At 34.2% G+C, this 27,457-nt stretch overlaps 1 protein-coding gene across 1 annotated transcript in view; it reads right to left on the bottom strand.

Annotated features, from left to right (window-relative positions):
- The window catches only part of LOC132738173 (E3 ubiquitin-protein ligase TRIP12-like), a gene marked incomplete at its 5' end in the record, with an annotated part of 54,452 nt that extends 34,766 nt beyond the window's left edge, over window positions 1-19,686 (bottom strand). The window contains 12 exons of the mRNA XM_060725638.1: window positions 532-646; window positions 5,846-5,957; window positions 6,361-6,483; window positions 7,169-7,330; window positions 7,810-7,902; window positions 8,253-8,450; window positions 8,673-8,758; window positions 13,147-13,245; window positions 13,661-13,735; window positions 16,101-16,324; window positions 18,936-19,045; window positions 19,350-19,686. Of these exons, the coding sequence (XP_060581621.1) occupies window positions 532-646; window positions 5,846-5,957; window positions 6,361-6,483; window positions 7,169-7,330; window positions 7,810-7,902; window positions 8,253-8,450; window positions 8,673-8,758; window positions 13,147-13,245; window positions 13,661-13,735; window positions 16,101-16,324; window positions 18,936-19,045; window positions 19,350-19,686 (1,734 nt within the window). The remainder of the gene's footprint in view (window positions 1-531; window positions 647-5,845; window positions 5,958-6,360; window positions 6,484-7,168; window positions 7,331-7,809; window positions 7,903-8,252; window positions 8,451-8,672; window positions 8,759-13,146; window positions 13,246-13,660; window positions 13,736-16,100; window positions 16,325-18,935; window positions 19,046-19,349) is intronic.
- Between the last annotated feature and the right edge of the window lie 7,771 nt (window positions 19,687-27,457).

The raw sequence follows: 27,457 nt of genomic DNA, 5'->3' as shown, positions 1-27,457 counted from the left end.
TGTCAATATTGTAGGCAGAGTTATCCAACTTGTCAATCTGATGTACCTTGTTACTATAAATAAGTATTGTAAGTTTCAATTGAATATCTCAAGTAATAATTGAGATATTTGACTTTACAAAAAACTTTAACCAACGCAGACGCCGACGCGGACGCTGACGCCGGGGCGACTACAATAGCTCTCATATTCTTCGAATAGTCGAGCTAACAACCAAACAAATAAAATATCTGCGGAGAAAAAATATTGAAGGAACTTCACTCATGTGCAAAAGCCTAAAATTATTAAATTTGAAATTTTTTACATAGATCTTCTGAGGCACTTCAAACAGAAAGTTATGCAAAAGATAATTAAGAAAATTAGTATACTTAAAACTAAATTGAAAAAATCTTGTTTTTGTGCTTTCTAAAGGCCAATTTAAATTAAAAACGTTGCAACACTTTTTTATAGGGGCAAATGGTTTAAAGTCAAGTGATAAACCATTTGGCAATGAATACCAAATAAATATACAAGTAAACAAGTATTGGGGCATACCCTATCAAGCAGACAATCTCGTAAAGTTCTTGTGGTGTTCTAGATACAAGCTCTATACTCTTGGTAGCCTCTTCTGATGTTCCCACCAGTAGATAACATAATGTGTCAGCTACCTCTGTAATATATCAAATTACATTTACTATAAACATTATTTTCATGTTAAATATAATATCTTATAACAGGGAGTATCGTTATTTTAAAGTTTATAACTTTTAAAGCTACATATCTAGTACCAGTTGTTTTCATTTTTGAATTTTGAAAAAGAAAATTATTCCAAATTACATGTCCAAAAAAGTTGTGTATATTTCCTTTGAAGTGAAAAGTGCAGAAAATCACTGCTGAACTATTAAAACACTACATTATATTTCGGAGCGTAGGACAAAAGCCCCCCACCCCCCCCCCCCTGTCTAAAAAAGACAAGGTGGACAAAAGCCCCCCCCCCCCCCCTGAAATTTTCTCATAGGACAAAAGCCCCCCCCCCTCACAAAAAATACAGGTAGGACAAAAGCCCCCATCTTTTTTCACACGCACAGGTGCTCAAATTAATCAAATTTCACACAAACTTTTAAATAATAATAACAAGATTGCATTTGAGAAAAATGCTATGCCACCGCATTAATACAATACTAAATAGTAGTGTAGGAACATATTTTTTTTTGTTTCTATACAATTTTTAAGATTGTCATAATGCATAGATCCCTGACCTTATAAATAATCTAATTCTTATTATCAGATTAGCGGTTAAATCTGTTGTTAACTCAATAAAAGATCAGAGTAGGAATATATCAATGCACGCGAGTCTAGTGAATTTGGTGGTGAAGGTCATATTTCACACAGCCTAAATTTCATGACTACATCAAATGACAACACAGAAAGACACTTTTTCAAAATCTAGGTCAGCTGAAATCAAAGTTCACTTTACATCTTAATCTGTGCACATGGTTAAAATTTCATAGCTGTACATCAAAGGACAAGAAAGTAGGTCACATCATCAAAATCTAGGTCACCTGATATCAAAGTTCAATTTTACAACTAAAACTGTGCACATGGTCAAAATTTCATTGCTGTACATCAAAGGACAGAAAGTAGGTCACTGTCCCCATGGGCAAGGCAAAATTTTGGACCCACGGGTTTAATTCAAAACAATCTTGATACAGGTCCACCAAACAACATCTCAAGTCAAATATCTAAGCTGTAGCTTTCTCCCATTCAGAAAACATTTGTTTTATTTTCTGTTTTTACTATGTGTACATAATGAGAATCACTGCCCCCGGGCAGGGCCAATTTTGACACCAGGGGAAAAATTTGAACACGTTTGGTAGAGGACCTATAGATGATATTATATAGCAAACATCAAAGCTCTATGTCTTGTACCTTCAGACAAAAATATTTTTTATTTTTTTACTATATGTACATAATGAAAATCAATGACCCCCGGAGCGGAACCAATTTTGACCCTAGGGCTATAATTTGAACAATCTTGGTAAAAGTTCACTTTGCAAAGTCTCATGCCATATATTTAATCTCTAGCCTAAGTCAATTCAAAGAAGAAGATTTTACAATTCAGAGAAGAAATTTTTTTAAAAGTTTTTACTTTATACATATAAGGAAAACTATCGCCTCTGGAGCAGGGCAATTTTAACACTAGGGGCATAATTAAAACAACTTTTGTAGAGGACCCATAGATGGTATTATATACCAAATATCAAAACTCTAAGCCTTGTACCTTCAGACAAGAAGATTTTAGAATTTTTTACTATATGTACACAGTGAAAATCAATGACCCCTGAGGATGGGGCCAATTTTCACCCCAGGGCTAGAATTTGTACAATCTTGCTAGAGGTTCACTACACAATGTTTCGTGCAAAATATCTTAACTCTAGCATTTGTAAATTAAGAGAAGATGATTTACTAAGTTTTTACTATATACATACAAGAGGGCCATGATGGCCCTGAGGTCGCTCACCTGTATATAGCCAACCCCCCCCCCCCCCGGGGCCAATTTTTACCCAAGGGCTTTTATTTGTTTATTTGAACAGACTTGGTAGACACCCATAAGAAGATGTTTCATGCAAAACATCTAAGTTCTAGCTCATTGGGTTTTTTAAAAGAAATTTTTTTAAGTTTTTACAATACAAATATAGTTAAAAACAATGACACCCCTCGGGCAGGGCCAGTTTTGACCCCCGGGATTTCATTTGAACAAACTTGGTAGATATTTACTTAAAGATGTTTCATGCTTAATATCTAAAAACTCTAGCTATTTGGGTTTTTTTCAAAGAAGATTTTTAAGTTTTTGCTATACACATAAAAGGAAAATCAATAACCCCCGGGGCGGGGCCAGTTTTGACCCCAGGGCTTTTATTTGAACATACTTGGTAGACACCCATTAGAACATGTCTCATGCTAAATATCTTAGCTCTTGCTCTTTGGGTTCTTTAAAAGAAGATTTTTTAAGTTTTTACTATATGCATATATAGGGAAAATCAATGACCCCCCGGGGCAGGGCCAATTTTGACCCCACTGGGCCAGGGCTTTTATTTGAACAAACTTGGTACACATTCACTAGAAGATGTTTCATGCCAAATATCTAAGCTCTAGTTCTTACAGTTCTTTAAAAGAAGATTTTTTAAGTTTTTACTATATGCATATAGGGAAAATCAATGACCCCCCGGGGCGGGGCCAATTTTGACCACAGGGCTTTTATTTGAACAAACTTGGTAGACACTCACTAGAAGATGTTTCATGCCAAATATCTTAGCTCTAGCTCTTACGGTTCTTTAAAAGAAGATTTTTTAAGTTTTTACTATATGCATATAGGGAAAATCAATGACCCCCGGGGCGGGCCAATTTTGACCCCAGGGCTTTTATTTGAACAAACTTGGTAGACACTCACTAGAAGATGTTTCATGCCAAATATCTTAGCTCTAGCTCTTTGGGTTCTTTAAAAGAAGATTTTTTAAGTTTTTACTATATGCATATAGGGAAAATCAATGACCCCCCGGGGCAGGGCCAATTTTGACCCCACTGGGCCAGGGCTTTTATTTGAACAAACTTGGTAGATACTCACTAGAAGATGTTTCATGCTAAATATCTTAGCTCTAGCTCTTACGGTTCTTTAAAAGAAGATTTTTTAAGTTTTTACTATATGCATATAGGGAAAATCAATGACCCCCTGGGGCGGGGCCAATTTTGACCCCAGGGCTTTTATTTGAACAAATTTGGTAGACACTCATTAGAAGATGTTTCATGCCAAATATCTAAGCTCTAGCTCTTAGGGTTGTTTAAAAGAAGATATTTAAAGATTTTTCTTTCGGTTGCCATGGCAACCAGAGTTCTGCATGGAATTCAATTCTTTGAAAAAATTTTAAAGGTGACCACCAAAGGAACATTCCTCTGAAGTTTGGATGAAATTGGCTCAGTGGTTTATGAGGAGATGTCATTTAAAGCAAAAGTTTACGGATGGACGACAGACGGCCGGACGCCGGACGAAAAGCGATCACAAAAGCTCACTCTGTTACTTTGTGACAGGTGAGCTAATAAGGAAAACCTATGGCCTCCGGGGCTAATTTTGACACTAGAGACAAGATTTGAACAACTTTGGTAGAGTACCTATAGATGATATCATTTAACAAATATTAAAGCTTTAAGACTGGTACCTTCAGATAATAATATTTTTTGATTTTTTTAATATTATGTATATATTGAAAATCAATGACCCCGGGGTGCGGGCAATTTTGACCCCAGGGCATGTCTATAATTTGAACAATCTTGCTAGAAGTTCACTTTTCAATGTTTCATGCAAAATATCTAACCTTTAGCATTTGTCAATTGCTAGAAGAAATTTTTTTAAAGTTTTACTATAAGTTTTTACTATATGTACATAAAGTGAAAATCAATGACCCCCGGGGCAGGCCGATTTTGACCCCAGGGCTATAATTTGAACAATCTGGGTAGAGGTCTACCAGACAATGCCTTATGCAAAATATCTAAGCTCTAGGTTCTTTGGGTCTTTACAAGAAGGTATTTTAAGTGTTTACTATATGTACATATAGTGAAAATCAATGACCCCCAGGGCAGGCCGATTTTGACCCAAGGGCTATAATTTGAACAATCTTGGTAAGGGTCTACCACACAATGTCTTATGCAAAATATCTAAGCTCTAGGCCTTTTGGGTCTTTACAAGAAGGTATTTTAAGTGTTTACTATATGTACATATAGTGAAAATCAATGACCCCCGGGGCGGGCCCGATTTTGACCCCAGGGCTATAATTTGAACAATCTTGGTAGAGGTCTACCAGACAATGCCTTATGCAAAATATCTAAGCTCTAGGCCTTTTGGGTCTTTACAAAAAGATTTTTTAAATTTATTCTTATAATTCCTTTTGGTTGCCATGGCAACCAGATTTTGCATGGAATGAAATTCTTTGACGCTATATGCCACCGCATCGCAGATGCTGCGGTGGCATAAAAAGAATTTGTTTTAATGTTTATTTACAATGTATATATTGAAGTGATAACAAAGTTTATGATAACAGATTAAATAATGCATGCATGTGATACCAAATTCATATCTTTTTATATACACGACAAGGGTCAGAAGAGTAATAGTGTTTAATCACTTTTGTAAAGGGATCAAATTAATATCCTTAGCACTATGTCACCTACATGTGATGTCAATTCATATCTTTTAAACACATAAAAAACACAACTTTAATACACTATATGTAAATTTGATTGACTATGGGGGGGGGGGCTTATGTCTAATATTGATGTATGTTAAATAATAGAGGCATTCTACATTACAACTCTTTAGAGAATCTACCATAACATAAATATAAAGTATATAAAAGATGTTTCAACAATTAGAATATGTAAAGATATAACAGCTGGTCCCCTTTAAAATTTTACATTTTTGATAATAGAATAAGATAAGGCAACCCTGAATGCAATACTCTATTTTACATTGTTCTATATCATAACCAATCTTACATAAGCTAGCTGTAATTCTTCCTCAGTAGATAAAATTTCCATTCTTTAAAAACAATCAAACTTTTGGTTGTATATATGTCAAGGTTTTAAGATCAATGACTTTAACCCTTCTGTTGAAGTCTTAACCTTTACCCATGCAACCAGAGCAAATGAAGATCAACTGGAACATCAGTGCCATCTGACTATGGTCAGCACTGTTTACAAATCAGTTGGTTCTAACCTTAAAACAATAAATGGTTTTGTATTGACTGAAAGATGAACAAGTTCATTTCAGAATTTTATCATGGTAAGGGTTAAAGTCAAAGGTTAAAGAATAACTTACTTTGTCTCAGTAAGACTACAGCAAGGTCTGGGCAGTTACCACACATGATAGCCAGCATTCTGATAACCATAACAAATGTTCCAGTACTGATCACTGGGGGACTCACTACAAGCTGCAATATAGAACATATACCATGAGAATCTACAGTGAGAATCTAGGTGTTGGCTTTGTAATTTAAGTGTCTGTCCAGAATTAAGGCAGCAACAATGTTCTTGTCAGTACCCTCATACCTCTCCTGTCATCAAAATAATTTTCTGTGCAAAAGTTTAACTTTCAAATTTTCTGTTTCTTTGCATTTTTTTTATTTTTTTATTTTTGACAACAGTGTTAATTTGTAAACTTAAAGAAATTTTGAGTCAAGATTTTTAAAAATACATTTGATTGATTATCAAAGGTATAAATTTGAAAAAAAATATTTTCAATTTTAAGGAGTTGGCTGTATAACCCTTTACATTTCACAGCAAAAGATTAACCAGTCTGTGATAGAAGATAATAATTGAGTTTGAGATATTTACCAATTGCTGAATATTAGTAAGTAGACCCTGTACTGCGATCTCCTTTAAAATCCTTCTATCATTCTGGAAATTGTCCACCAGGCGAGCAAAACACAGACATACACTTTCCACTGATCTCTTGTCCTGAAATGATATACATACACAATTTTCATCTAAAATGTAACAAACAACTGTTTATGTATAACAACAGACTGCTGTGAAATATGTCACAAACAATTGTTTATGTATAACAACAGACTGCTGTGAAATATGTCACAAACAACTGTTTATGTATAACAACAGTCGGATGTGAATGGTTCATGTAAAACTTTATAAACATTCTTTTTACAAATCATTTTTTTTTCCATTTTATCATCTTCAAACATTTAATCTTTCAAGAGTTGCCAAATTTCTGTTGCCCCCTAAGGAAATACAAAAATTAACTGAAAATACACATAACTTTGACAATTAGTCAGGCACACCTAAATGTTTTGGTTGTTTGATTAAAATAAAATTGCCTTAACCATTTGTTTAGCTGCACATTTGGTCAAGACGGCTGGGCATTCAGTAGGCTTGTATTCCTTGCTAATTTTTTTATGTTTTCAGTCGCAGCAACACAGTATAGGTCATATGATAACTTTCCAGCTTCACTGATGGAGGAAAGCCTCAGTTACCACTTTGTGCATTATTTCAGGCACAAATGGGCAACTGACTGGAACCACAGACTTTCTGTAAGCTAGCTTCATGAAAGAATTCGAAGATGCCATTGCAGATTCCTCACTTTTTACTACTAACTACTGAAATAATAACGTAAGTTATCATACAATACCTGGTGTGTAAGCCTGGCACTCAACAATGGTACAGAATCACGGATATAATGAAACTCATCACTAGTCATGTTAAGGACACAGTTTGCTGTGATAGCTAGGGCACAACGCTGGGCATTTATACTGAAGAAATCTAGAAACATCAGGCAAGCTGCAATTCCACCCTGAAATAATTGAAATTAATTGTTTGATGACATTTTTGTTTGGCAAACCGGTAACAGCTGGTTGATTAAATATTTATAGGCATAGGACTCATCCATCTTTCTGTTAATGATTATGTCAGGGGATGGGGAAATGTGCAGTATGACTTTGACCCTAACCGTTAATGTGTTCCAAAGTTCTACCAACAGAACAACCTTGTTGCTTGAACACTTTATCCTCCATTTGTAAACAATCATGCTCTGTGATATATGTCTACAAAAAAAGACCTATACAAATGTTTTAATCATGAACCGATTTTCAATAGTCAATCATCCATATATGGTAACTCTAACATTAATCGATTAAACACTTATCTGTTTACTAATCAAACAGACTCGCTTAAAATAGTGAACATTAATGTATGTTTCCAACTGAAATGGCATTGATTAAAATGTATCTTTTTAGAACATGTTTGATGTAATTGAGGTAGGTCTATACTTACAGCTTGTAAAATAGCCTTGCTATGCTTCTTAGACAAAGATTCTAGACCTGTCAATGCTTGCTCTGCCACGTCCATACACTGTATCACTTGCAACTGTCAATATATAACATATTTGAACTAAACTATTATACTGGATTTTTTTTTACATCAGTTGGACATAATGAGGAATGTAAGTGGTGTACCTCTTGACTCAACAGCCTGACATGCCCATGGCAATACCAACATTCTATAGCATAACTTCATAACTTCCTAACATTACAACTCAATCTGAGAGGCAATTTTTTTTAATTAATTCATGTCAACTACAAAACAAGAAGACTTGTTGAATTAATTCTTACATAGTGTTAGATTCCTGAGAACTAAGTAACAAGTAAAAATATCTGTATCCGAGTTCAGATTGTTTTTTTATACTTTCCTACTAGATAACCTAATCTTTGACATACCTTTTCTAAGAAAACTGGAACAGCATCAACAACAACAGCTGAGGATCTAGGTAGGGCTTCCATCATGTACGTGAGGGCTCTACAAGCATGGTTCATCATATCAAAATTATGTTCCATCTGTAACAGGGTAATTAGCGCTGGAACAACCTGCTTCACTGGGAATCCAGCTAATGTGTCCTCATTCCCCATTACCAACATCTGTAGATATAAATAATTACATGTACATTACTGTCAATAAACATTTCTCATGACATCACAATATTACAGAAAGATCTAAATTAAAGAAACACGATTTCACACCTTTGGAAATAAGGTCAATCATTAAAATACTCTTGGAAATAAGATACTGTTTCGTGGCATATAATTACAATAATGGTAAAACAATGTTGATAGTAACAGGTAAACAGAGCTAATAATTACCTGACACATTTCTATGACAGCAGAAAGCTGTTGATCTTCATTCCCTGTGGCCTGTAAACCCTGTAACAATTGTTGGGCTTTGTTCACTGAAAGAAAAGACATGAACAATCTGTATTCGACAGTATGTGCTATAACTGACATCTTTATACTATAATTTATGCATGGATTTTTCATATAATAAATCTTGTGTTAATTAAAACCTTGTGTTTATTTAAAACATTGCCTATAATATACTAGTATTCAATTCAAATATTTTGTCAAGTTCAGATATTTAAAACCTTGTGTAAACAGTTACTTAAAACCTTGTGTAAATTTTAGTTAATAAAATTTTTGTGTTAATTTCAGTTATTTTAAACCTTGATTGTCTAACACTGGAAGTGATATTATATAGGAACTGGTTGGGGACCACCAAAACCGGACAACCACCAAACCCGGACGGCCCCGAAAATGTTTTAGTATTTTCTTTATTCAGTGGTTGTCAGTCACTTTTTTATCAACTTTTTTCTAAAATTAAATTAAATTTATTTCAACCTCCGTAAATGGTAATATTTTAATATCTATTTCAAGAATGTTGACATAGAAATTTGGGGGTCAAGAAAGCAATGCCTGACCTCATATACCAGCTATAATCATTTGCAGAGTAACAATAGAATACCGTACAAACGCAGTTATAAGACGCATCCCCTACTTCAGGCTCGTGATTTGGGGATTTTTTTGAAGACCCTCATATAAGACGCAGTCATATTTTGGCCTGGCAAAAATTGCCGACAATTAGCCGGATTTTGACAAAGTGCAAACTCAACTTTTGAAAATGTTACAGAATTGTAATAAAATTATTCCTAGACTGTAGCGTAGATGTTGTCTAGACTGACGAATTACTTAAGCAGAGTCATGTAGACGTGTCTAAAATTCATTTTTGTTTACCATTTTTAACGACTGATATTGCTAGATATTTCAGGTCCGAATGCATAATGGACGATGGATGTAAACACAACAGCTTATTCATCGGCACAAATATGTTTCTGCTGTTCCTAAAGTGTATTTGAGACCAATTCATGACAGACGTATATTGGGCTAATATTTTTATGAAGTTGATATAATGTATAAATAAAAATTCAATGCTGTCTTTGTCTTTATTGTTAGGAATTTTGAGTGGGACATAGTTTTCAAACTTGCACTGCAAACAATGAGTTAATCAATAAAACTAAAAACAAAGTCAGTTTCACCAATTTACCCATCGAATTTCACGCAGGTTCAACAATATAAACACAAAAATATAGTAACAACAATTTTTGTATTTTATTTCATGAAACAAACAGTAATCGCACGTCTTATATTATAGGTAATCACTCCAATTTGCTAATCCAATGTCAATCAAACTTTGAACTGCCCAAAAGTGTTTTAAACCAATAGAAAGTCATATTTTTGCCGAGCAAAATCGGCCGAAAATTTGCGCTATAATTTATTCACAGACTAATGACCCTCCTTAATCAATAACCAATGAAATTTAAGTGTAAATAATAATCCTATAATTTATTCACAGATTATTGTCCCATCTGAAGGGTGCGAAAAATTGGCCGCTGCTTTCAATCATCAAAGTATAGTTTTATGACAATTAACAACGTGTAGTGTAATGCCAATTAACAGTGTCTATTGAAAATGCCCCTCTCCATGCAATTTACGCTAGATTGTTTATCAATGTATGAACGAGTGACAAAATATTTTTGATTGGGAGTAATTTTCTTAAAGCATACAAATGTTTCGTAAAAGGCACAATAAATACCTTTTATATATAAATTCTCCTTAGAAATGATACAGAAACTGAAGTATAAATCTTAATTTTTATTATCCATTTTGAAACTTTTTCAAACAAATAACTCGAATCTTTTTAACTTTGTACTAAAGACAATTAATTAAATGACCCAGACGAACCAGAAAGTTTTTGCGAAAATCAAATCTCGCTGATGTGACCTAATTTTCCTACATGAAACTACAGGTTCTATACGACAAAATGGCAATTTTAAGTTGCATTTTTTTTGTAACAGAGTCTGTGACCCTTGCATACTTTCTCTGATACTTCATTTTATAATGGCATATTTTGTTACTAAGATTTTTCTAATTATATTTTTTAATATTTCATACTTAATCATTATCCATTAAATATTTTTATGAAAACTAAAGTGTCAAGTTATCATCGTATATCTTTACTCTTTCTAAAAAAATCAATATCAGCTGCGGTCGACGTGACCTTTCCAGGTGTTATGAGGTTCATTTTCCGAAAATCTTGAAATAGCATCTTTGTTATTCAACACATATGATGACCTAAAAAAGTATTATTGTTTAGGTTTGTTCTTTTAATTGTGTTTCATAATGGAATAAGTGGACATAGGTTGAGGCTAAGTTCGTAGGGGCAGGTAGGTACATTTTTCCTCCCTATTAAAGAAGGGACATAGTATTTTTTGAAAACTTTTAAGCCAGAAAATTTTTAGTAAAAGTTCATTAGTGCAAACTTTTATTAGTTTAATTAATTTTTTTCATGTATGTAACACTAAAATTACACAATGCATTGATTTCCACCCATATGGTATTGAGACATTCAATTTAGAATTATGCATCACGGAGCGTAGATGGTGAGTGATTGCTGGTGACTGGGATTGACCAGCTACGATCTAAAAATTCACCAGGTGCATAATTTCTTCAGACACCACTCAGTAGACTGCACTTATAAGACAAGGTTATAACTTTTTGTCAAAATATTCATGACCAAAACTGCGTCTTACAACTGCGTATGTACGGTATCCAAAACTTCAGCATTTGTTGCTGAAATATTGTATATCATGTTAAAAATCAAAATCAAACTAGAAATGTGTCCAAAGGACACGGATGCCCCCACACGCCGCTGTTCTGTCAATCTTATGACTCTAGGTCAAATATTTTTTGGACTACATGTGCCACTGTGAAGTTGAAAACTAAAAATCAACAAAGGGCCATAATTCTGTTAAATTTGGTCGCAGCAAAAATTCCTTCCTTTACTACCATCTACACATTTAGGTTGTTAACCCCTGGAAGTTTAAGCAAAATCTGCCATCCGGTTTAAGAGGAGTTGCGTTCACAAAATTTCTACATAGTATATAATGAAAAAATCAAAAAAGGGCCATAATTCTGTAAAATTTGGTTGCAGCAAAAATTCCTTTCTTTACTACCATCTACACATTAAGGTTGTTCATCCCTGGAAGTTTAAGCAAAATCTGCCATCAGGTTTAAGAGGAGTTGCATTCACAAAATTTCTACATAGTAGATAGTGAAAAAATCAACAAATGGCCATAATTCTGTTAAATTTGGTCGCAGCGAAAATTCCTTCCTTAACTACCATCTACACATTAAGGTTGTTCATCCCTGGAAGTTTAAGCAAAATCTGCCATCTGGTTTAAGAGGAGTTGCGTTCACAAAATTTCTATATAGTATATAGTGAAAAAATCAACAAAGGGCCATTATTCTGTTAAATTTGGTCGCAGCAAAAATTCCTTCCTTTACTACTATCTACACATTAAGGTTGTTCATCTCTGTAAGTTTAAGCAAAATCTACCATCCGGTTTTAGAGGAGTTGCGTTCACAAAATTTCTACATAGTATCGAGTGAAAAAATCAACAAAGGGCCATAATTCTGTTAAATTTGGTCGCAGCGAAAATTCCTTCCTTTACTACCATCTACACCTTAAGGTTGTTCATCCCTGTAAGTTTAAGCAAAATCTGCCATCCGGTTTAAGAGGAGTTGCGTTCACAAGATTTCGGGACGTACGGACTGACGGACGGACTGACGGACGGACGGACAAGTGCAACGCTATATGCTCCCACATTGTGGGGGCATAAACATCCAAGCTTTTATCTGAATAAATCATGTCATGTTCATATCTGTCCGGATACATGGTACTGTATTGTAGACAATTAAGGTAATTTTGATACCCTCCTTGTCGAGCCTCAGATATAAGTGTCTATACAATCAGAAATAAACAAACTAGTTTGTTAGTTAGGATAAAAACCTAGCTGAACTGTCGAATTTGTTGGTCTCTAGGTTTAAAATTATGAAATCTGTACGAAAAAATGTTCAAAAAGTGTCCGGTTGATGGTCCCTGACCAGTAAAGGAGGAAAAGCATGATATTTTGAAAGTCACAAGCCAAAATCAACAGTAAATGACTCCCAAACTTCCACTAATGAAAGCCCTGTTAAAACCTTGTGTAAATTTTACTCAGCTAAAACTGATCAGAATCATGATTATTTCACTATATCAATAAGCTAAAGTATAAATCCATTTCACAACAATATCAGTAACAATGGAAAACAAAATAGTATACCAATTGGTGCAGAATATAATATGAAATGTCCCAGAATTTAAACTTGCAAACTAAATGTTTTAAGAACAGACATCTCCCCTACTTTGATAATTGAGAGATATCTTGTCATGCAATTTACTTACTAGAACTATTGCTACCCATTGTTCTATGTAACAATTGATGCATCCTGGGACCCAGAGCTCCAAACAACTGTGAGGGCAGCCCTCTTGCTTCCAATAAAGCTATAAATAGTAACATTAAATATAGAAACAAACCAAAACAACTAATAAAGCTGTTAAACAGAGTCACAGCTGACTGCCATTGGCTGTATCACTCATATTTTTTATAGATTCAAATACAAATATGAAATGTTTATCACTAATACTCCCATACGTGCTTAAAAGTAAAGCCTTAGAGGGGAGTTTTTAAATCTAACCCTTGCATACAATGCAGCTACACTTTGACACTTATAATCAATTCTTGTAAAATATTGCAAAAACACAGAAAAATTTGGTTTTTCATTAGGGTGCTTATGCAGTCAATGTGATTCTGCTTGACCAATGAAATACTGATACAATCTGTAACAACGAAAAACATTGATACGTATTTAGAGCAATGTTAACAGCAATATATAATGAATGAGTGACTGAAGCTCACCTTGTAGTCTGCCCATATCTGCCTCTTCCGATTCACTCTCCGATGTCATAGCTGTCGCACCTCCACTACTAGGAGCTGTTATAAACATTTAAATAAAGATTTTTTCATCATGTTTAATTTATATCATTGACATAATTTTTACCTGTTTGATAAGAAAGATGCAATAATCACACATGATTACTTCTTCTTATTGTCTAAATTAATCAATTCTTCATTTTGTTTCCACTGACATATTTTACCGGAGGTGACAACAGTTGTTCGTTTGTTTCATTTTATGCCTTTTTCCAACAGTATTTCAGTCATATAGGCGGGTAGTTTCCTAACCATCGTTCCTGGAAAGTTACACAAGTACTAGACAACCTTCCTCCGCGCTAAACTACCAAAGCATCTCCCGGGGATCGAACCCACGCCAGAGAGGTAACTGGATTTGAAGTCATCGACTCTAACCCCTCGACCTTGGAGGCGGTACAGTTGTTCGTATTGCCCATGTTGTCCCACAGTGGAAATTTTCAATAATTTACTATATGAATATCATACAGATTACTTTAGAAATCATTCCGATAAAAATGGACAAGTAAGTCAAATTCAGTCAGATTGTGGCTGCCCTGTTTGCTTCATATGGTAGCATCATAGTTTCATGCATATAAAACGCCACTGTTTCAGATAACTTTCACATATGAACATTAGTGTAGAACAAATGACGTAAATATTGAACTTTGAAGACTGGGAAAGAAATAATCAAGATCTTCGCATTGCATTACCAGCCATTTTATAATTGGAAGACATATTAGAGTTGGCTTAATGTTATTGATGATGAAAATATTTGTTGAGTTGTATCATTTCAGTATCAAGTTTATTAAAACTAGTAATACCAACAAAAGACTGATTGCAGTATCAATTCTATTTCAATAATTTTAAATAGTCATTCCAAAAATGAAATTCAAGCAGTCACACAAGTATACATGACTTAAGAACTGAATTTGACTCTTCAGCTGCAAAATAATGACAACATAAACAAGAGGGCCATGATGGCCCTGAAGTCGCTCACCTGTATATGGGCCCCAAAAGCGGGCCAGTTTAAACCCCAGGGCTTTTATTTGAACAAACTTGGAAGAAACCCATAAGAAAATGTTTCATGATGTTAAGTTTTTACTACACACATATAATGAAAAACAATGATCTGCCCCCTCCCACACCCCCGCAGGGCCAATTTTAACCCAAGGGCTTTTATTTGAACAATCTTAGTAGACACCCATAAGAAGATGTTTCATGCTCAACATCTATGCTGTAGCTCATTGGGTTTTTTAAAAGAAGATTTTTTAAGTTTTTACCATACACATATAGTTAAAACAATGACACCCCTGGGGCGGGGCCAGTTTTGACCCCAGGGCTTTTATTTGAACAAACTTTGTAGACACTTTCTAGAACATGTTTCATGCTTAATATGCATAAAAAATATTCAGTATCGAACATTGACAATATATCATGTGCTTATTAATAAGTTAACATTGTGTATGCAGGTTGTTATAATTCTATATAATGTAACTCTATATTTAATGTATGACATTGTGTATGACATGCTTTTCGTGTATATAATCAGTAATCGTATGTTATTATGTTATGTTCTCATGTAAATGTGTTAATCAATTGTTATATCAGTCACTGAAAAGTGGAATAAAAGATTATATATATATCTTTAAAAGAAGATTTTTAAGTTTTTACTATATGCATATAGGGAAAATCAATGACCCCCTGGGGCGGGGCCAATTTTGACCCCAGGGCTTTTATTTGAACAAACTTGGTAGACACCCATTAAAAACATGTTTCATGCTAAATATCTTAGCTCTAGCTCTTTGAGTTCTTTAAAAGAAGATTTTTAAGTTTTTATTATATGCATATAGGGAAAATGAATGACCCCCTGGGGCGGGGCCAATTTTGACCCCAGGGCTTTTATTTGAACAAACTTGGTAGACACTCATTAGAAGATGTTTCATGCTAAATATCTTAGCTCTAGCTATTTTGGTTCTTTAAAAGAAGATTTTTTAAGTTTTTACTATATGCATATAGGGAAAACAATGACCCCCTGGGGCGGGGCGAATTTTGACCCCAGGGATTTTATTTGAACAAACTTGGTAGACACTCACTAAAAGATGTTTCATGCCAAATATCTAAGCTCTAACTCTTTGGGTTTTTTAAAAGAAGATATTTAAAGTTTTTTCTTTCGGTTGCCATGGAAACCAGAGTTCTGCGTGGAATTAAATTCTTTGAACAATTTTTAAAGGTGACCACCAAAGGAACATTCCTGTGAAGTTTGGATGAAATTAGCTTAGTGGTTTATGAGGAGATGTCATTTAAAGTAAAAGTTTAGGGACGGACGGACGAAAAGCGATCACAAAAGCTCACCCTGTCACTTTGTGACAGGTGAGCTAAAAACACTTACTAAGCCCAGATGACTGAGTGTTATCATCTTGAGGGGTCTTTGACGGCCCTCCCCCTCCAGACACGGAGTTCTCACTGTCCGACATAAGTGCTGATAGTGGTTTGGCTACACCTCCTCCACTGGTACTACAACTAGCTGCCACAGATGACCCAGAGCCTTGAGCCGTTGGTGGATTGCTTCGCCCTTGCTGTTGACGCTTAGACAGTGAAGAAGACTGCCGCCCACTGCAACGAAAATGAATAAATCAAAATTTCATTAATATATTGTGGACGATTAATTCCCCCACCCCATTTTCATACCTTTTACATTTCATAGACTTAATTTATACATTTGAGCTTCATACAGGGGTTTATTTAAGCGGACGCCCGCTTGCCGCGTCGGGTAGAAATCGCCGCGGGCAAGTAAAATTTGAAAGCAAATTGCCCGGTGGGCAAGTGAATTTTCGCTATGTCTTCTATACGCTTTGATATCTTTTGCCGGTAATACTTTTCTTTCCGTTATAATACTGTCAAACAAGTGTATTTTAAACTATTTCTGATTGAAGTTGAGCTGCTATCAACCAATCAAACTAGTAAAAAAACTCTTTCCATTTGTCTTTCCTTTCAAAATGGCGGGTGGCGCTGAAAGTTTTCTCATTTTTTTTTTAAGTCAACAGCAATTAAAGAAAAAAACCACGGCAAAGAAAGAATCTGATTTGCTGAATAAATAGCATAAAATCACAAAAATTCAAGATGAGTTATGTCAATAAAGACTGACACAACTGCAAGGTTCAAAGAAAAGAACAGAAAAATCGTGCCGTTGAAATCTACTCCTTTGAATCCTGTACACTGTTTTTTTCTTTGTACGGTCAGTCTTTAACTGACTACGGTCAGTCTTTAACTGACTGGCGTCAACTCATATGCAATATATATATTTTTGTAAGACAAAATTCGTCACCAGTAATCTTTTTTTACACAAATCTTGACCAAAAAATCATAATAGTCTGGAACTGTTGTTGATTTATTTTCCTTTCTCTGACCTACAGCAATGTTTAAAAGTATTCTATTAATAAACAGAATAAAATAATCCATAAAATGTTTAAAATCCTTTTTTTGATAAATCACAGCATTAATTCTAAAAATATTGTGTAACTATAAGTTATCTGAGGTCAATCTATGTCATGCCTAATTTACCGACCAAAACAAAGAAAAAAAATTCCTTAGGTGAAACATACAGAAAATGACGTATATTTCGTCTGACAGTTCTTTGAACCAATCAGTGCTCTGACCTTTATGATTACTGCATGAGTCCCTTTGATGTGACCAATGATTAAACTTCAAATAAATTTCAATGCAAACAGGGAGCATAGAAATCAGACAGATCAATTTAAATTGAGTATATGGACTTGGAGCAACTTGTTTTTAAAAAATGAAATAAATTTGAAAGGTATGTAACTAGTTTGATAATGCAAACAAAGCAAACTTATTTTTGATATTTAACATTGTTTGAAATCAACAATAAACATTTAAATCCTATCACAATTTTTCAACAATCAATGTACTGTTTCCTTTTTAAAAGTTGTAATAGGCAATAAAATATTTTTTTAAAGTGATAGCATCTGAAAGTTAATACTTTTTAAAATCACTAGAATAGGGCCTAATTATTAACTGTAATTATTAAAAGCTTTAAACAGATCAAATGACTATTCTGGTGGAACCTTAGCAACCTGTGAAGATGTTTTCCAAGTTCCCTATTTAACTTCAAAGCCCTGGCAGTCTTATAGTCCAGTACATACATTTCACAACTCCAACCGAAGAATTAAGATTAAAGAAAAATTGCTATTTTTAAAGTTCATTGAGTTTTAATGCTTAATAATATCACATTGAAAAATTTTCAAAAATGTTTTTGAAAATAACAGCAATTTTTCAAAACTGCATTAGCCAATTTTGAAACAAGGCAATATCCTGCATGTGATCTAAACAAAAACTGAAATCAGATCACTGCGTACCCCCCCCTTGTTAATCTTCAAACCCTTCATCAGTGTAAGAAATTCGGATTTGAATCCACTAGGCCGGCGGTCGGACTACCAGATTGGAATATTCACTAGCCAAAAGACATTTCAGTAGCATGATTCATTTGTTCAAAGCAGTTGTTTATATTGCCTCTTGAAAAAAAACAGTAGTCAGGTCGGGCTTGTTACTGTAAAAAGTTGGTAGCCCCGAGGAGAAATTTAGTAGTCAGGGGCTATCGGACTACTGCTAATTTTCGAACACTGCTTCATTTTTACTTTTTTGATGTGAGGAATCCCTGATTTTCTAAATTAAATCTCAGGGATTTCTATGGGATCCCTGGCAAAGAACAGTTTGTGTCGACCCGCTTGACTATTGTGAATTAGCAAAAAAAAACATATACAGTAGGGAATTTAAGAGTATTTTATTATCTGAGGGATAAGTTGATAGGATCTGCAAAAAATCTTATTTTTACGCCATAATTTCTGCTTTGATTATTTACAATCTTCAACATTTAAGATCGGGCAACCTGCTTTTCCTGGGGGCAAAGTAGATTTTCAAAGTTAACTTGCCCTTTGGCGCAAGTGAAAGTCAAAACCTTAAGTAAACCCCTGTTCATATGTGATGAAGAGATCCATAGGTGACATTAAAACATTACAAAGCTTATGAAATGTGAACCTTACTTTATCATGTCATGTGAAAGCATGAACTTTCAAATAAGCCACCTGTAACTTTAAACTACTATTATTCACTGCTGTTAAAAACCAAACAAAATTTCTAAACAATAAGCCATACTTTCAGAAATTAAATATGTAAATATTTGTTATAAAATCTCTACTTTACTGACCTACTACTAGCACAGGAGCCCGTCTTCTTAGCACGTGTATGCCGCCGTAAGCTATTCAGCTCCGGCGGTGGGGGGAGGAAGTTTTGAAGTTGAAACTCGCCCGTAGCAACCTTTTGGACTCTCCGATTTCTGAGACTTTTTGTCCTTCTTTTTTGCACTTCTTCATTCCAACTTGGACTTTTTTATTTGGTGGCTGTGATGTGTTTGTGTCCCGGGGAATAACTAGTTCCTGCGATTAGAAAAACTAGCTGGCAACGCTTGCTCGTGAATACCCGTGATTTGTAACACATGACTTCGATTTTTCTCTCTAATTTAATATCAACGTCAGTTTTAAGATTCCACTTTGCTGCACTTAGCAACAGGTTCAACAAGCGATGTTGCAGATTTAGCGGTGTTTGATCTTTTACGATATACGCGATATGTTCCGACTTCAGCACGGGACTGTGCTTGTGTACTTGGTCTGAGACTCTCCTTTATTGACCTTAATAAATCTCTACCGCGTTCCTCAAGTTTACCTGTTAACGGATCACTTAAAGATGTTGAGGCTGATAATTTTCCTGCTGACAAGCAATGAGCTGAACACTCTGCCTTAGAGAAATCTGCTACACTAACAGACCAAGTTCTTGTTGACTTAACTTTCACTTCCGACTCTTTCCCTTTTTTAGCTTTTTTACCCTTGCGGCACTTTTCACAATTCGCAGTCAGCAAGCCTTCACTTGACACAGATGCTAAACTAGAACCGCTATTGCTTCTGGTTTTCGAAGAGCTTACAGAAGCTTCTCAGATGATGAATGAGAAGGTGCTACAGAAGGGCAGACCTCATTCAATACTTGATAATGTGCTTGAAACAGAAATGCACCACTCCCTTTTTCCTGGATCTTGACGATTTTGAATGAAGAAGGGTTTAACAGATACAGAGGCTAGCAGATGTCTTTGGGAACAACGATAAATTAATTCCACTTTTTCGTTAAATTTGATACGGCTAGATGGCAGACCCTTACTCTGCCCCCTACTTCCACTTCCTCGTGGCGGAGAATTTGTTTCCTTGAAACTTAAAAAACTTTCCCACCCTTTGTGGACCTTTTTCTGTTACAGTAGAGTCGTAATGTAATAATTCGTTTTAGTTTTTAGAATACCCGAGCTTTTCGCCTTCGCCTTTGTGTAGAAAATCTGGTAAGCTTTCTGTTTGAATTTTTGCGTTCCAAATTCTTGATTAAAAAATTTATTCCAGCTTTCTTAAAAGAAAGAAAAATATAATAATTTGAACAATTTTCATATGCCATTGGAGAATTAAAATATTCAAAAGACCAAAAATGTCAATGTTTGTTCTCCGGGTTCCCCTGTCGCTCGCCCAATTGGCGCCCAAATGCGACAAAATATTAATTCTGGCCGCCAATAAAAATCTTAACTGGCGAAATTAACTTGCACCAAACTGTAAGATAAACAGCATCCGAGCAACTAAAACACTTAAAAATATCATAAAGCGGCCGCGTCAATTACATAAGCCGCCCCAAATTGTGAAGGTACAAAACGCTATTAGTTGTTTATCAAACTGTATAAATCAATTATGTCAATCAAAATTGTGTGACAACTTCGGGGAACATGTAAAGATCAAAGGTCAATCGTGTTAATTGGAACAATTTTACGTCTTTCATTCTCTGACCTCTGGAGCAACTGATAATTACATGTGCGGTAACTATCGCTGGTGTTAGTATAAAGTACAGAAGAAAGTGTCAAGTGAAAGGATCTTCCATGATGTTGACAAACAATTGAACTTTAGGTAAGCTTGACTCCGTCAACTAAAAATAATTACAGTTTGAATATTTAATCGGATGACCAAATTAATTAAAAAATCGAATAATTTCACTAATATGATTTGATCTAAAGCCACTGTTACTGCAATGTTAATATTTTTCATATCTGATTGTAAAGTGCTGAAGTGTTCTATTCATATGACATGCCAAACCCTATTAAAAATATAAACAATTATTTTTCATTGTTAAAAATACTTAGTATCTATTTCATATTTTGTTCTCATTGATTTTTAGATGAAGTCAATTTATAGTAATGTTTTGTTTTTTTTATTTTGTATCTGTAGATCACCAGATTGTCGGGTAGAAGCTGTGAAAGATCTTGGCTCAGTCCAGCCTGCTGAGAAGAACTGCTTACTGGCAAAACGACTGGTGGAAAACAGGATGACTAACTTAACATGATGTTCTTGATTACATTTATGCTGTCATGTGTATTTATTTAAATAGAATTTGAAAACCACACATTAATAGTATGTCTATATTTTAGATAATAAACATGTGCAGCTGTAATAAAATGAAATATTATAAATATGTGTTTGTAATCATAATGATATATAACTGCTAGCATATCTTAGCAAAGATAGGCATGTCTCCCTTGCAGAATTATTGGCTCCAACTTTGGAGCCATTGGCTCCAACTTTTTCTGATTGGCGAATTTGGTGGCGCAAACTAATTTTGACCCAGAGGGAACCCTGGTGGTTTAATAAGCAAATTATAGTGTTTACAACCTGAATAATTATTAAAGTTTAACATTTTATAATCATAATTTAATTCATACAAAGAAACACTGACATACTTTTTCTTGGCATTTTCCCTTTTTAAAATCTGAATTGAGGGGTCTTAACACCCACTTAGCAGACGTGCGAGATTACAAAGAAATTCGGCAGTATTTGTTAGAGACACAGGGAGGTAATTTGGTGTGATTTTCATTTTCATTTTGGAAAAAAAATGTTTGAAAACATTTGGCATCACAGGCGCTTGTCACTTTATCAAATATTCTACATAATCGGCCTATATTATATATATATATGTATATTAAGATTATAGTATATACTTAGTATATAGCCCATATAGAACATAAACAAGAGCCCGGTTTGAGCCGGGTGATGCTCCCCGAATAGGTTTTGGACACAGGAAAGTACACCTCATGAAGTTTTAGAGTTATGTCCCTGGAAAAAGTTTAAAGTCCAAAATTAGGCAAGGCAGAGTTACTGTTCTTTGCACTGCACTTCTAATCCTAATCAATGTGATCTATCAACCTACAAAGTTTCTTGATGATATCTCTTATGATTTCCGAGTTATGTCCCGGACAACTTCAAAAAGTAAAAATAAACAAAGGGCAATAACTCCAGAATTAGGCAAGGCAGAGTTATGATTCTTGTGCACTGCATATCTACCCATTGAGATATATCTACCTACAAAGTTTCATGTTGATATCTCTTATAGTTTTAGAGTTATGCCCCGGACAAGATTTTTCTACAAGGGGAGATAATTCAAAAACCGGGCAAAATAGAGTTATGGTTCTTTGACACTGCACTCCCCCTCAATGCCCTCTACCAGTGTATGACGTTTCAACAAATTATCTCCATGGGTTTTCAAGTTATGCTCTGGACAAGACAACGGACGGACAGACGGAGGGACGGACAGACAGACAGACGGACAAGGCGCCGACTATATGCTCCCTCGAAATTTTTCGGGGTGCATAAAAAGTTTGCTTTAAACACCTGTGGTTGGCATTCAATACCCTATATTTAAAAAAAATTGAAATCAATTGTAAACGTGTGACCATATAAATGATTTACAAATATTCATTAATTGAACAAACATTATTTTTTATCCAGTTTCCACTCCTCCATTTGATATGTTCTATAATAAGTTATTTCTGCGCATATGCATTACATGTAACTGCGTGACACACAGAAAATCCCTTCCCTGGTTTGTGGTTATTTATGTAAATACTTTTTTATTTATGAACCAAATTAAACGATATATTGAATATAAAATCATTTTTTATTATAAAACACTGTATCAAGAAAAGTTAATAAAAAAATAATCAATTTATAAAATATAAGTCATATTTGGTATCTTCTGTCCGCTACGGATATGACTTTTATAGAACGTTATTCGAATATAACTTTAATATAACTTTTTTATTTATGGACCAAATTTAACGATATTTTGCATGTAAAATCATTTTATTATTATAAAACTTTGTATCAAGAAAATATAATAAAAAAAATAATTACTTTGTAAAATATAATTCTTATTTATAAAGTCATATCTGAGAATATGAGTCATCTCCGGTATTAAGACATACCGCATATTACCTGGCAATCCGCGACATTTGGAAATGGTTGATTCAGTACATGGGTTAACGTGAAGGACAGAGGATACCGAATATGACTTATAGTTCATAAAGTTTTTTCTTCATATGATATTTTATAATAATAAAATGAAATTACATGCCAAAAAGGGTTAAATTTGATACTGTAATAAAAATATTACATGTTATATTTGTTGCATGTTCTAATTTAAATAAAAGTCATAACCATAGCAGAAAGTAGATACCGAATATGACTTTTTACAGTACTGGACACGCGAAACCCGCACAATTCGCGCATTTGCGGCAAACCCTCATGCTTTATAACGCGAGTAAATTCGCGGCAACTTGAGACATTTCCCGCGAATTCAACTCGCGACGATTTTGCCGTGAACATTTGCCATGATTCGCCAGGAATAATACATGTTACTTTGAATAAAAAGTGTATTTAGCACTCTATGAACTTGAAACCATTCGTATATTTTAGATGATATACATGTATGAAAATTAATAAGTAGATCTACATGAAGTTGTATCAAGAAAATCTTGTAATATTTTGTAATTAAATTATTTTATTGTCTACCAATCAACTTGCATTTTGCTACCCATCACCTACTCATCTTGTGCACCTGGCATTTTTTACTCGTGAAATTGAAAGTAAAGAAAGTCTCAATTTAAGTGATAAAACATTTACAATTTTCAACAATTATAATTAGCGTACCGTAAAATTCCTATTAAACGCCCCCGGGGGCTAAACATTTTCCAAAAGGGGGGCTATTATTACACCACAGTTTTTCCTTAATCCAAAAATCACTGTAAAAATCACTGTAAATACATTTAGCAAGTGTTGGTACATTAATAACATTAAAAAGTGTTGAGGTTTGAAAGTTAATATTATACATATTTGTGTTTACTATAAATTCAAATGGATTCTGAATGATTTGAATAAAATGATGGCTTTAATTATGAGTTCAGCACTGATGAGAAGATTGTTTTCCTTATCAAAAAGCCTGAGGGGCCTTTATTAGGGGAGGGGCGTTTATTAGGAATTTTACGGTATTAGACGTAATATTGTTCTAAAAATAGAATATGTGCGAAAGTTAACAACGGATTTTAATTACATTTGTATTATTATCAAAGTAACAATTGGACAATTAATTTTGTTATCGTGCGTTCTTTGATGTAGTTCCAATTACATTTTGTAATTTTAATCTTGTTTTGTTGTTAACTAATTTTCATCCAGCACCTGATTGCTTTGTTTTCAAATACAAAATGTATACCTTGTACACTGTACATGTTCAATTGCTAAATATTAATAAATATACATGACATTTACAAGATTTTTTTCCAAGTTTTTACTATATGTATATAGTGAAAATTAAAGACCCCCAGGCAGGACCAAGTTGTACTTTCTAATACAAATATTGCTGTAGATTGGCCGATAATTACTGCGATACATCGCGGCGATTTTTCGTGAACCATCATGAAATTTGTCGAACTTGCAAGCGGCAATGTTGTACCGCATAATGTCCCGTCACGACATAGACTACACTCACGGCATAACGCGACTTTTGCGGGTTTCGCGTGTCCAGTACTGTAAGTTACATATATTGCACGCTTTGTATAAAAGTCATATCCGTGGCGGATTGAAGATACCAAATTGATATGATTTGTTGTTTTCAAACTTGTTTCTTTAATTTTTTTATTTATTTTTTGGTATTTTTTTTGTCACATAATTTAAAAAGTTAAAATAATAATACATGCAAAAAATCATTAAATTATGCCCGTAAATGAAAAAGTAACAAGTTATATACGTTGCATGTTCTAAATGTCATATCCTTGGCGGAACTTATATACGTTGCATATTCTAAAGAAAGGATTGAAGATACCAAATATGACTTATATTTTATAAAGTTTCTGATTGTTTTTCTTGATACCACTTTATCTAAAATATAAGTCACTGTCATATCCGGTATTAAAAGTCATATCTGCCGATGTGAGACATATCCGGTATTACAGTACTGGACACGCGAAACCCGCAAAAGTCGCGTTATGCCGCGAGTGTAGTCTATGTCGCGACGGGACACTTCGCGGTAAAACATCGCCGCGTGCAAGTTCGCCGAATTTCGTGGCGGGTCACGAAAAATCGCCGCGATGTATCGCCGTAATTTACGGCGAGTCTTCAGCAATAATTGTATTAGAAAGTTCTACTTGGTCCTTAATTCCCGTGATCTTTAATTTTGAAAACTTTAAAAAAAATCTTGTAAACGTCTTGTATATTTATAAATATATAGCATTTGGACATGTACAGCGTATACATTTTGTATATTAAAAACAAAAGCAATCAGGTGCTGGTGAAAATTAGTTAACAATAAAAACGAGATTGAAATTACAAAAGGTAATTGTACTACATCAAAGAACGCACGATAACAAATTGTCCAATTGTTATTTTTGATAATAATACAAATGTAATTTAAATCCATTGTTTACTTTCGCACATATTCTATTTTTTAGAAACAATGCAAAGCGACATTTAGCACCGATTCACAGGTGTAACTAATTATTACGTCTAATACGCTAATTATGGATTGTTTGAAAATTGCAAAAGTTTTATCACTTTAAATTGACATTCTTTACCTTCAATTTCACGAGTAAAAAATGCCAGGTGCATAAGTAGGTGATGAGAAATGTAAATAAAATATCACAATCAAAATGCACTTACGATTAATAATATGTCAATAATTGACACAATCAATATCCAACATTTTTTTTACTTGAGCAATAATTAAACATGTGTAATCATTCCTTGACAAAAAGAAATGACAGTTTTTTTTCTGATATATAAAAAAAGAGGTGAAAGTCAATCGAGTGTCGGCATTTCTTTGATGATTCGGCAACAACTACAGGTGTGTAAACATCAAAGATTCACAGATTCTTCAGAAGAGCCGACCAGTCATTTGTCAGAGGTCATTTCGTGTGTAAATTTTGTATTTATTATTTAACAATGGAAACATTATATTCCTTTTATTTATGGATGCTTCTTTTTGCGCGAGTGTTTTTGTGTCTTTTAGCGCTATGGAATTTCAACAATCGGCGATAATTTTCGGTAACTAACAATTAAATATTTTAACATTTTTAAAAACAGGGGTGCAAATATCCGCCATTCAGAAAATTATAGCAGACAAAATCTTGCGTGTGTTATTTTTTACAAACGTGTAATAAATTGAGTAATGATCACCCGAGAGAACGAAATGTTCCCGGTGATCCACTACATTTAGAAATGAACAAGTTAATGTCGTATCAATTATGTATCTTTTTATGTAACTAAATATCTTTTTTACACATATATTATATTTATATCTCTACTTTAAACTCAATATGTACACCCCCCCCCCCCCTAAAAATAGTTTTACACGTGTAGATGCACACTATTTACCTGCAGATGGAGCCGCATACTTGTACTGCGTCGCATTTATACATTGAGGTCATGATTCCGCCATTCACGGAAAGTTTTTAACGGTGTTATTTGATTTCGCCGTGGTTATTTATATTTGCTGTTGGCATCAAAGATAAATAGAGAAAGGGCATTTTAGCAAATTACAAGATTTTCTTGATACAACTTAATGTAGATCTACTAATTAATTTTCGTACTTATATCTGGTTTCAAGTTCACAGACTACACTTATAAATAGATATACATTTATTATACAAATGAACATGTATTATTCCCCGCGAATCGCGGCAAATGATCACGGCAAAATCGCCGCGAGTTGAATTCGCGGCGATTGTCTCAAGTTGCCGCGAATTCGCTCGCGTTATAAAGCATGAGAGTTCGCCGCGAATACGCGAATTGTGCGGGTTTCGCGTGTCCAGTACTGTATGTCATACCTGGTTATATGTTGTTTTTTTTTTCGTTTTTTTTCTAATATCGTTCTTTATTTATCGTTAATAAACGGTCCAGGCCCCTTTACAATTTTGACAAAAAATGCCCTGCTGATTTTATTGTAATTGATTACAATTGATTACTCAGACTTGCCTCTGTAATCAATTAAATTACAATTACTTTAAGAAAGTAATTGATTGATAATTAAATACATTCAATGTATAACTATAAAAAAAAGTTTCTTAATGCTATTTAATATAATTATACATTATATACACAAAGGATTTCCAGCTCATCAACAGTCATCATTTTAACACACTTTTAGTTCCTGTCACATCACTTTATCATATTTTAGCATTGCACTTTAGCATCATAAGTTTTCATGAAACCGTCTGTCAGTCAGACTGCATCTATCAGTATCAGGACGGAAAATTTTACCAACAACAAACGCTCTACAGGGGCTGATGATGCAGGAATGTCCTTAGTCTTCTTGGTGTAGGTTTCATAA

This window comes from Ruditapes philippinarum, unplaced genomic scaffold, assembly GCF_026571515.1.
Source record: "Ruditapes philippinarum isolate M1 unplaced genomic scaffold, ASM2657151v2 ctg2373_1_1_1_1, whole genome shotgun sequence".
Taxonomy (NCBI): Eukaryota; Metazoa; Mollusca; class Bivalvia; order Venerida; family Veneridae; genus Ruditapes; species Ruditapes philippinarum.
This window is presented reverse-complemented; position numbering and strand designations above follow the sequence as displayed.